This window comes from Cibotium barometz, chromosome 10, assembly GCF_041138505.1.
Source record: "Cibotium barometz isolate CiBa-2024 chromosome 10, ASM4113850v1, whole genome shotgun sequence".
NCBI lineage: Eukaryota > Viridiplantae > Streptophyta > Polypodiopsida > Cyatheales > Cibotiaceae > Cibotium > Cibotium barometz.
Window position 1 is genome coordinate 24,839,699 of NC_141055.1, and position 9,919 is coordinate 24,849,617.

At 42.2% G+C, this 9,919-nt stretch overlaps 1 protein-coding gene across 1 annotated transcript; it reads right to left on the reverse strand.

The window, feature by feature from the left end:
• Window positions 1-8,178: 8,178 nt before the first annotated feature.
• On the reverse strand, window positions 8,179-9,293 carry LOC147634695 (uncharacterized). The gene is made up of 2 exons (XM_086803835.1): window positions 9,083-9,293; window positions 8,179-9,011 (listed from the first exon to the last, which is right to left on the reverse strand). The coding sequence occupies exons 1-2, from the start codon at window positions 9,230-9,232 to the stop codon at window positions 8,379-8,381; spliced, it is 783 nt and encodes a 260-aa protein (XP_086659961.1). The 5' UTR covers window positions 9,233-9,293; the 3' UTR covers window positions 8,179-8,378.
• Between the last annotated feature and the right edge of the window lie 626 nt (window positions 9,294-9,919).

Genomic DNA, 9,919 nt, shown 5'->3' on the forward strand with positions numbered 1-9,919 from the left:
CGGATTGCTGCCATTTGCTAACATGCATAAGGCATGTCCCCAATATACTATGGAGACACCTCGAGTTGTACCCAAATCAATAGTCCCAGTGGAAGAAGAAAATACCAAATCTATGGTTAAAATTCCACTTAACAAATTGGGGCAATAATTTCAAGATGATGAGTCTAACACACTACTACTAGTCACTACCAAGGACATCAAAGTAATGGGAGTCCTAGATGGTGGTGCAGGAGTGAGCATAATCACCAAGAAATGATGGGAGAAGATGGCCAACCCACGTATAGAAGTATCATACATCATCAAGTGTAAAGATGGCTGACAGAACTGTCACCAAACCTATTGGGATGCTACTAAATTTAAAGATCAAGGTTCTCGAACATCAAGCTAAACATACCTTCATTGTTATGGACTTTTCCAAACAACCCAAATTATATAAATGATTTTAGGATGCCCATTCATGAGAGAGGCAAAGATGGTACATGACTGGTCTAAGAACCATGTCTACCTCTAATTAGATGGTTCCATCATTAGGGTTGATCTTGTGGCCATGTAAATCTTATGGTGGGTAGTTGGATAACTTTTTGAAAACCATTCAAACAACACCACTTATTCAACACCATTGCAATACTGCTATACTTGTAGAGAAGAGACTAATGCAAGGAAGGATCCAACCCATAAGGATGCTGACAAACAAGCTATTGAGCCTGAGGATGATCTAACTTGGATACATATGATGGCCACAATTGATAGCTAGGGAACCAAAGAATCTACATGGGTTACACTTGATGGTGAGGAGCTCCCTAAGGTTGTTCCACTATGAATGATTTGTGCTCTACCTTCTGATGTTGAAAGGATTGGTTATAGTGAACTTGAGTCCACATGGGATGACTTAAGCTCAAGCACCAATAGTGGTGAGGAATCTGAAACAAATACTGAATGCACAAGCTCCTCAGTGACCCCACAAGCAAAACAGAGCAAACAATATCAAAATAAACTAAAAGGAGTAGCTTTGACTTTGACACTCATGAGTCCCAATCTAAAGAAAGGGAGACGAAGTTCTTCAAGACGCCAAGGAGCATCTCCGAAGATGGCAGAGATGTAAATGCTATGTAGCCAATCATCATAGAAGGCTGCAAGAGCGGAAAACTACCACCCACCAATGGTTGCAATACATTGGTGCATTTGATACATCTCGCAAGTTTATTGACAACTAGGGAGAATAATTTAAAAAAATTATCTACTGTGCAAACATTATATGGAGACTGAGTGTTAACAAGCTTATGATGCGCTAAAGCAAGCCTTGACCAGTGCTCCATTCTTGCGAACACCTAACTAGAATCCCATCTTTCATGTCCACATTGATGCCTCTAATTTTGTAATTGGATGTGTCCTAACATGGCCACGGGCATACAAATTGGACTATCCTATTAGTTTTGTAACTCGGCAATTAGATGAGGCTGAAATCAATTACACCACCACTGAGTGTAAAGCATTAGCAATGGTTTGTGCTATAAAGAAATTTCGGCATTACCTTCTTGCTAACAAATTTGTTTTCTATGTTGATCATCAAATTTGTTGTATCTAGTAAACAAACCATGCTCCATGGTTTGTGGAGGATTACAAGGTGGTTGTTCATTCTGTTCAAGTTTTATTTTACAGTGGTTGTGAGGCCTAGCAAGAAACATGTTATCGTGGATGTTCTATCTCGCTACCTAATGGTGGTAAAGCACCAATTGCAATTGATGGTGACAAGTTACCGGATGCTACACTATTCAAGGTTGAGGCTATTCTAGAATGGAGTGAGAGAATAGCTAATGGTTTTCCATAGGCAAAAAAGTTAAGGAAAGATCTAGCCCAAAAGTTTCTTAAAGAAGAAGAACCTTACAAATTAATTGCTAGAACTCTTCATAGACGTGGTAAGGATGACATATTAAGACGCTATCTAGGGAGGATGAATACTTATACATCATCGAGCAAGCACACCAAGGGGTAGCTAGTGGGTGGACACTTCACATACAATATTATAGCAAGAAAAATACTCGAATCTGGGTATTGGTGGCCCATGCTCTTCAAAGATTATGCACTATTTGTTGAAGGATGTGACGAGTGCCAACGTTGTGCAAAGCCACAGAAGAAGGACATGATGCCATTACATCCTGTGAGAGTTAACCAAACTTTTGAAAAATGGGGCTTAGATTTCATTGTTGCCACAAATTATGTAACCAAATGGGCTGAAGAAGCAAAAACTTCACGAAAAGAGGATGCCATGGTGAGAACATCATTATCTACTTTGGTTGTCCTTCTGAGCTGGTAAGTCACCAAAGGAACCACTTTATAAATGATGTAATCCAAGATCTCACCATAACGTTCATGATCTCACACCACGTCCACACCTTACTACCCAACAAGAAAATGGTCAAGCTGAGAGCACCAACAAAGTCCTCATTTCCATATTAACAAAAATTGTTAAAGCTTGACGAACGTAATGATTGGGAATTCAAGCTCACATCAGCTTTATGGGCTTACCAAACCTCTTACAAAGTTGCAACTGTTTGAACACCATTTAAGATAGTATATGGGGTTAAGGGGGTAATACCCTTCACTAAACACTCGGCCCAGTCTCCAAATCCACTCTAACTCCAATGAAGATCTATGCATCTATTCCATCTAGTCTCCATTCCATTCCTGCACTATCCCTGAACACTGTCTTTGGTCTTCTTTCTTGAGAAATGAGTCTGGCACTTTCACTTCACCCCTTGGAGGATCAACCTCCCGTGGAACCGTTTCCTGAAAGCCTTTCTTGGTGTGCCCCAAGTGGCACCCGACTCACAAGACTGACATCCCCTTGGCCTTTGTGGAACACCACCAACCAACCTCCTCGGAGTTCTTCCCTGTATTGTGTTCCTTGCCTTGGGCCTTATACTTGTGCACTTTCATGTACCTTGGATCTACGCACCTTCATCTGGGCGGCCTGAATCAATGTTTAGACTTGTTGAGCCTGATGCTCTGATACTAATGTTACATGCAAAAGCTCTGGTGACCTTATTTCAGCCCTAAACACCATCTGGGAACATGCTGATGCAAACTGCATGCAGAAGATATAGAAGAGAGAGAGAGAGAGAGAGAGAGAGAGAGAGAGATAGCTGAGTATATTCAGTATATTCATATATGTACAAAAAGTTACAGTATTCTTGTATCCCTTCGCTGCCTTCCATAAAAACGTATAACACCTACTCTAAGCCTATGTCTAGACCTAGCCCCAAGCTAGGGCTGAATGAGTAAAATGATGAGCAATGATTGCCTTTTATAAGTTGTTGGAAAAGACCTAGTGAACTGGCTGACTACTGGTTGGCCAGCTTCTTGGACAAAAACCAAAGTTGTGATGTAGTCGACTGCTGTCTTGCAACTCACAAGTTCCCTTGGAGCTGCCAGGAGTCTTTTGTCCACCACTAATCAATTTCTTGCCAAGTCTAGCAAAATCCACGGTCCAAAATCTAGTCTTGATCTATCTTTATCTTGGTTGCTCTCCTCAGGATTAGCTCTAAGCTCGTAGCTCTGAGCTCGGCCAATATCTTGCACATGACATCAAGCAAGGTCACCAATACATATGAATTACAGTTGGGTGTGAGGCCTACTCCTGTAATGCCTAACAAAAATTGTGTTGCCACCCGACAAGTGCCACAATTTCCAAAGAAGAGGAGTCCATAAAGGAGAGTTTCGGTCAAGTGATTGATCGACATGTCTCCATGAATTGGGTGGAGGATTGATAATCAACATCGCCTTCCTAGAGTGCCTCTATGTTGGCTCCTTGCAAACCCTGCAATCCATCTACAAATGAGGATTGGATCAAAGGGTTGATTAAAAGCATGGAAGAGAGCACATACCAGATGTGGCAATGGCAGCATTCATTGTCTCTAAGAGTTTCCTTGGCCAAGATCCCCTTCCATTTGACCGTTGAAGTGTAGTTGGTCCACGACCTATCATTGTCCAAAGAGTTCGACACGATACTAGAGCAGACAAAAGGATGGAAACAAATGGTTGAGAAGATGTTTGTTGTCTGGGATGGCAACCATCAACTTCATGGTAGGAATGGGCAAGAACCACTTGAGGTTAAAGAGAGAAGGTTCCAAAGGTGAATTGGAGGGTGGTTTGATTCCTGCAGAAGGAGGAGGCTGGGTTCCTGATGGTGCTATGCATGATAATCAAGTAAGTGGATTGTATCTTGTTTTTTTTGTGATTGAAATGAACAAACATCTTATTAACCTAATTTATTATGCATGCAAAATCGCTAGGGTGACTACCATTCATGTGCTAAAAACAAGGGCACATGATATATTCATGATGTAGCATGTGGGCCTTGCCGATCCACGATTGTTGTTGTCAAAATTTAGTGACAAGGATCATGCATGGGTCGAGAAAGCTCTTAGGCATCATGGCTCTAACAAATTGAAGCGGCAGAAGCTTACCATGGCACTGCCTCTCAATTGGTGTTCAAGGCTTGTACTACTCAGACTATAATAAAGCCATATTTTGATTTCTAAAGATGTTTCTAAAACATAAACACATTGTAGCCTGAGTTCAATGCCACATACTAAGCAAACGTTAGTGGCTTGCTTGAGCGAGGGAGTAGAGAATACAATCAGAATGCATAAATGTTCGATAAGAATTATAAAGATGTCTTGAAGGAGACAGAGGCACTATTTAAAAAGAGGGGACATGAGTTGGCATAAATTACCAACCCCAACCGGCAAAGAGTTTTTCAAAAGAAGGTGATCTCTTACCAAGGCTAGGGTGAAAAGGAAAGCAAATTCACTACTTCCAAGCTAGCAGAGATCGCTCAAGCGCATATTCCAAATGCAGAGTAAGATCACACAATTTCTCTTGATGCATAAAAGTTTTTTTGATATGTAGCTAGACACAAAGCGGTTCACAATGCAAGAACTCTCTCCACTCATCATGGTTATATAGTTTGCAATCCACTTGTATGTTATGTTGGTCTAGGAATCTTGCACTATTGCAATGATTCGTGGGATTGCTGACGAGGTTGGGAACCATGGACATGTATGATAGCCTTGGAGGCCTGCACTTGGTGTGGGCAGATTTATCGACAAATCTTGCTCTCTCCAAGATCAAGGATGTGGTTCCTTGATGGAATGTATTTAGGGAGGTGCTTGTGGAGTAAGCCTTTTTACTTGCTATTGAGTTTCTACATGCTGATGGCACTATGGTTTGTATTCTACTTGCAGAGCACTTGGGGATTGATGTGCGAGAGGCAGAAACTTGCAACTTTACATTACATAGGACTTTGTTCTTGTGCATCTCGCAATACATGTATCTCATGTCATAAGATGGACAAGAAGAGGTGAGTGAAAGAGTGTTTTTTTTTAAGTGAACAACCATGATTTCCCTAATGTATATGTGTGTGCACGTAGGTCAATGTTTTGGTCGTTGCCATCTTTACGCACCCCCATTAGAGTACGCCCAGTCAACCAAAGTATGACAAGTGGGGAGGTGAGGTAGCTACCGATCTTTCAGGTTTCGAGGTGGATGACGATGTCTTCATAGAGCCTAAACCATGAGGGGGAACCCATGCATACATGTTCGGTTGTGAACAAAAATCCCATTCAATATGTTGTTGAGTGTAGCAAGGCTTTCACAAGGTAAGTAGAGCACTTAATTCATTACAATTCATTAGTGTAATCATTATATATTCATTGTCTTTTTTATTGTTCATTCATTTATATATGTTAATGAAAGATTTTACTATGGTAGGTGGTTACTCGGGACATTCACCGATTGAGGGGATACAGTCCTAGATTTCTTTGCCAGAACTCGGACCCTTGCTAGAGCATGCAAGGGACTACATAAGCATTGTATCAATGTGGAGTGGGACGAGGTGTGCTTTAGTTCAAATATACGACCACTTTTGCACACTCTCGAAGATTTAGGGCAATAATATTTCAAGGGTGACATCAGTGATTATGCTCGACGGGAGCATCAGAGGGACGTGGGGACATAATCTCCACACATTCCTCACCAACCTCCTCCACACCTGCCCCAGTATAGCTACTAGCCCAACAAGGTCTAGCGCCTTATCATGGCCACCCAATGTTCCAAGAGAGCCTCCCTCCACAAACTCCTCACCTAATCCCACATCATACTAACATCTATAACATTCACATTATTCAATCTCCCACTATCTGGCCATCCCATGACCACCTCTTAGTAATGCAGTCCTCCACTATTGCACTCTCATCTATATAGACTGAGTACAAAACTACATAATTTGTATCATGTGAGAGATTGTTGTTGATGAGCATCCCATAGCACATATCCAGATAGGCTACATTTCAATAGTGGTTATCCTATAATGATCCACATATAGAGTAAGTAGACTTTACTCTTAAATAGCTTGTTATGACATTACGGGACTGGAAAGGGCCGAAGATGAGATCGAATGGCCATGGGAGGTGAGGAAAGTAGGTGGTAATTTCTAGTTCATCTATATGGTCCAAGTCTACACCATGCATAGTGGCATCAACTATGACTGTGGACCTATATGGTGTCATGACCACCCCCTTCTCCACGTGGCTTCTAATAGCATACACACATCTTAGCAATTAACAAACCAACCTCGAAGCTCCCTTTCATAAGAGCACATGGGTGCACTGAAGCTCCCTTTCATAAGAGCACATGGGTGCACTGAGGCTTTACCATCTATTGTAAAGCCATCTTTCACAAGAGCACACGAGTGTGAAGCTTTACCATCTATGGTATATACATATTCTTCTCTATCTTTGTTATTGTGCAATTTGAGTTTTAAAGTTTTATTATATGAAAGATCCTACTGCTTGTGAGTGTTCTCTTGTATACGTCACACATTGTATCCCCGTACACTATTAGTCAATCCAAGTTGTTCGCATAGCCCTTACCACATGATTGGTAATCTTCAAGTCCTTTGGGCAACTATGCAAATGCTATAAAAATTATAAACCAAGTACGATTTTCAAACATTATAAACCTTCGTGCTATCAAAAGAACTATCAACCACCCCTTTACTTAATCTTACATGGACAATACCAAAGGCAAGATTTTCAAATAAAGTTGTGGCTAGCTACTACGATTTATAATTACACATGCTTCTTGGGAAAACATGCACACTCATGGCAATTTATGATACATAGAAAAGTAATAAGCAATGTCCCTCTCAATGTATTTGCTTGTTTTAGTTGACTGGCTTATTTTAGATCATATGTAGTGTAATACTTGCTTTCTTGAGAACTCTAAGAAAGAAATCAGACACATCAATGTGTTGCATCAACTTGGTACGGATTCCTGATCATAAATTAGTAAAGCTCATCATTTTTTAACTCCTTGGGGACGTTTGATGGCCTAAAGTATATGGTCAAGGGCATGTGTTGCACACTCTAGCTAGCTTCATGCTAAAATGAGCATTGCCATGAATGCCATCACATTTGTAGTTGCATTGCACAACAATGGTTCTACACTAACAGAACAAAATTTGCCAATAGCGACACACCTCATACCTAAAGCATGATGTTCCAAGCAACACACCCTTCTGTCTTCATGTGTTTAAGTACTGTAACAAACTCCTCACTTACAAAGCTTAAGAAGCTCTTCACAGTGCCCAAACTCAATACTCTCCTCCTAGTCTAATGACTAACACATCTCTTGTAGAGCATGATTTTGGATACCGCCTTTGTGCACTTGTAGAAGAGCTTACCATGGATACCCCTTCCCCCATTTGTGCACTTAGGTACAAGTTTTCATGAGTAAGCTTAGTGGAGTGGAGCCTTTAAGTAGAATATTCACAAAATCTATGTTTAATTTCATGCCTCATCTAATCCACCATACCATCCTACCATGGTAATCGCATGCCTCGTCTAATCCACCACACCATACTTCCATGTCTGATCGGCCACATCAAATTATCATGAAAGTATATCACAATCCACCACATAACAGACAATTGAAATAGCATATAACATCCTCCATATCATACTATCATGACAACATGGGGCATCCTCCACATGATACTCTCATGACAACATGGGACATCCTCCACATCACACTACCATGAAAACACCCAGCCTGCCGTATGGTACCATGGAAGTAGCCAGATCATGTAGCAAAAGGCAAAACCATGAAAACAGCATGCAAGTCAAATTCACCACATTAAAAGACAATGAAAATAGCATGGCGGCATCACACAAGCTAAACTAAAATCACATGCCCCCACTGTTGATCACTGAAAGTGTATCATTAATCGTGACATCATTTATGAAGCAAATCAACGCTGCTTAAAAGGTTTTATTTACTCGTGAATGAAAGGCAAGCCTGGAAGCTTGCTCTCTCCTTCAGGGGGGACCTCCCACTCGCAGAAAAACAGGCCAGGTGACTGTTCGAATTCCCTCACCCCATGCGGCTCTGAAGGCATCCTGCCGGCTCTCATCCAGCAGCTCCACGCCCCGGCTCCTCCCGCACTGCAGCACCGACCAGGATCCCAAGTAAGCCAGGAAACCATCTACTCGCATCTCCTTCTTGCACTCAAAGCCGGTCACGGGCCCTGTGCCATCTACGTCGTCGTGCAGCACGGGCTTAAAAGGGAAGGGCAAGTTCCTGTACTCGTCGTCCACTGTGCGCCTGGCAGGCTCACAGAAAGACCCCGTTTCCCTATAAAATTCCGAGAACACAGCATCCACCTCGCTGCTCACGGACGGCACTGTGTAACACCAGGCCGCCAGGATGCCCCCGGGTTTTCTAAGCACATGCTTGGCCTGGGCATAGAACGAGTCAAGGTCGAACCAGTGCAGAGCCTGCGCCACTGTCACCAGGTCCACCGAACCCTCGCCTCCCACGATCCTCTCCAATTCTTCCTCCGACATCTGAGCAGGCGTACAAACGTACGTCAGGTTCTCCCTACGCTGTGCATACTTGATCTGTGCCTCGCTCAGATCGGTTGCGATCACCGTCTTGTAGTGCTGTGCGACCTGCCAAAAAAGACGAATAGGATCTAAGCCAGACTAGAGGGAGAGAGAGGCAGGGCATATTAGAGACTCACCGCTACTGCTGCCTGCCCGCTGCCGGCGCCAACATCCCAAGCTCGCTCATGGTGAGGGGTAAGAGAGGCAAGGAAGGAGAAGAGGGCGGGAGGGTAATCAGGCCTTGCTGCCGCGTACAGGCCCGCTTGGTTGTCGAACAAACCCGCCATTTATTTTTGGCACCTCAGGAAACAGGTCCCAGTTATGATTATTGAACTAGTCAAAATAAAAACAGGCAAGTCGTTCTGTCTTTTCTCTCTTTCTCTCTCTCCCTCCTCTATGATTATTGAACTAGTCAAAATAAAAACAGGCAAGTCGTTCTGTCTTTTCAAAAGACACGCCAATGACACTTTTAAACGTGTGTGTGTCCAACATGAGATTAGAGAGAGAGAGAGGGGGGGGGGAAATATATATATATATAAAGACATAGACAACATCATGAACTAGATTTTGATATTCTTTTGTGAATCCATGTGCATGTATCGTGGGAGCATTCTAGTTTTTTGATGGAGGAGGAGAGATGGGGTTTTCTTTGTAAAATTTTAAATGAAGACAAAGTGATTTGTAGAGGTTTGTAGAGAAGTTTAGGTTCTAATTTGTCATACTTCAGTACTTTTGGACAACAGACAATATGTTGAATACATCACTATTGCCAGCCATGAATTTCTACCAAATGCAAAATCTTTCAACACACTACAAGTACTCAGTATTCGTTGAATGCAACCTTGGATGGCTGCCAACAACTGACTGAATCACCTGTAAAGTGTATGAAAATTAACACAAAGTAGAGAATAGAGTGTTACTGGCAAAAGTATGATGGTCGATGTTGTTAAAGACAATGTAGATGCTGCTGCACA

What these genes read in the sequence shown, in the direction of transcription:
- LOC147634695 (XM_086803835.1), bottom strand. Translation starts at nt 9,232, where the DNA reads ATGGCGGGTTTGTTCGACAACCAAGCGGGCCTGTACGCGGCAGCAAGG. An exon ending in GCGGGCAGGCAGCAGTAGCG is followed by an intron (nt 9,012 to 9,082) that starts GTGAGTCTCTAA and finishes CTTTTTTGGCAG; the next exon opens with GTCGCACAGCACTACAAGAC.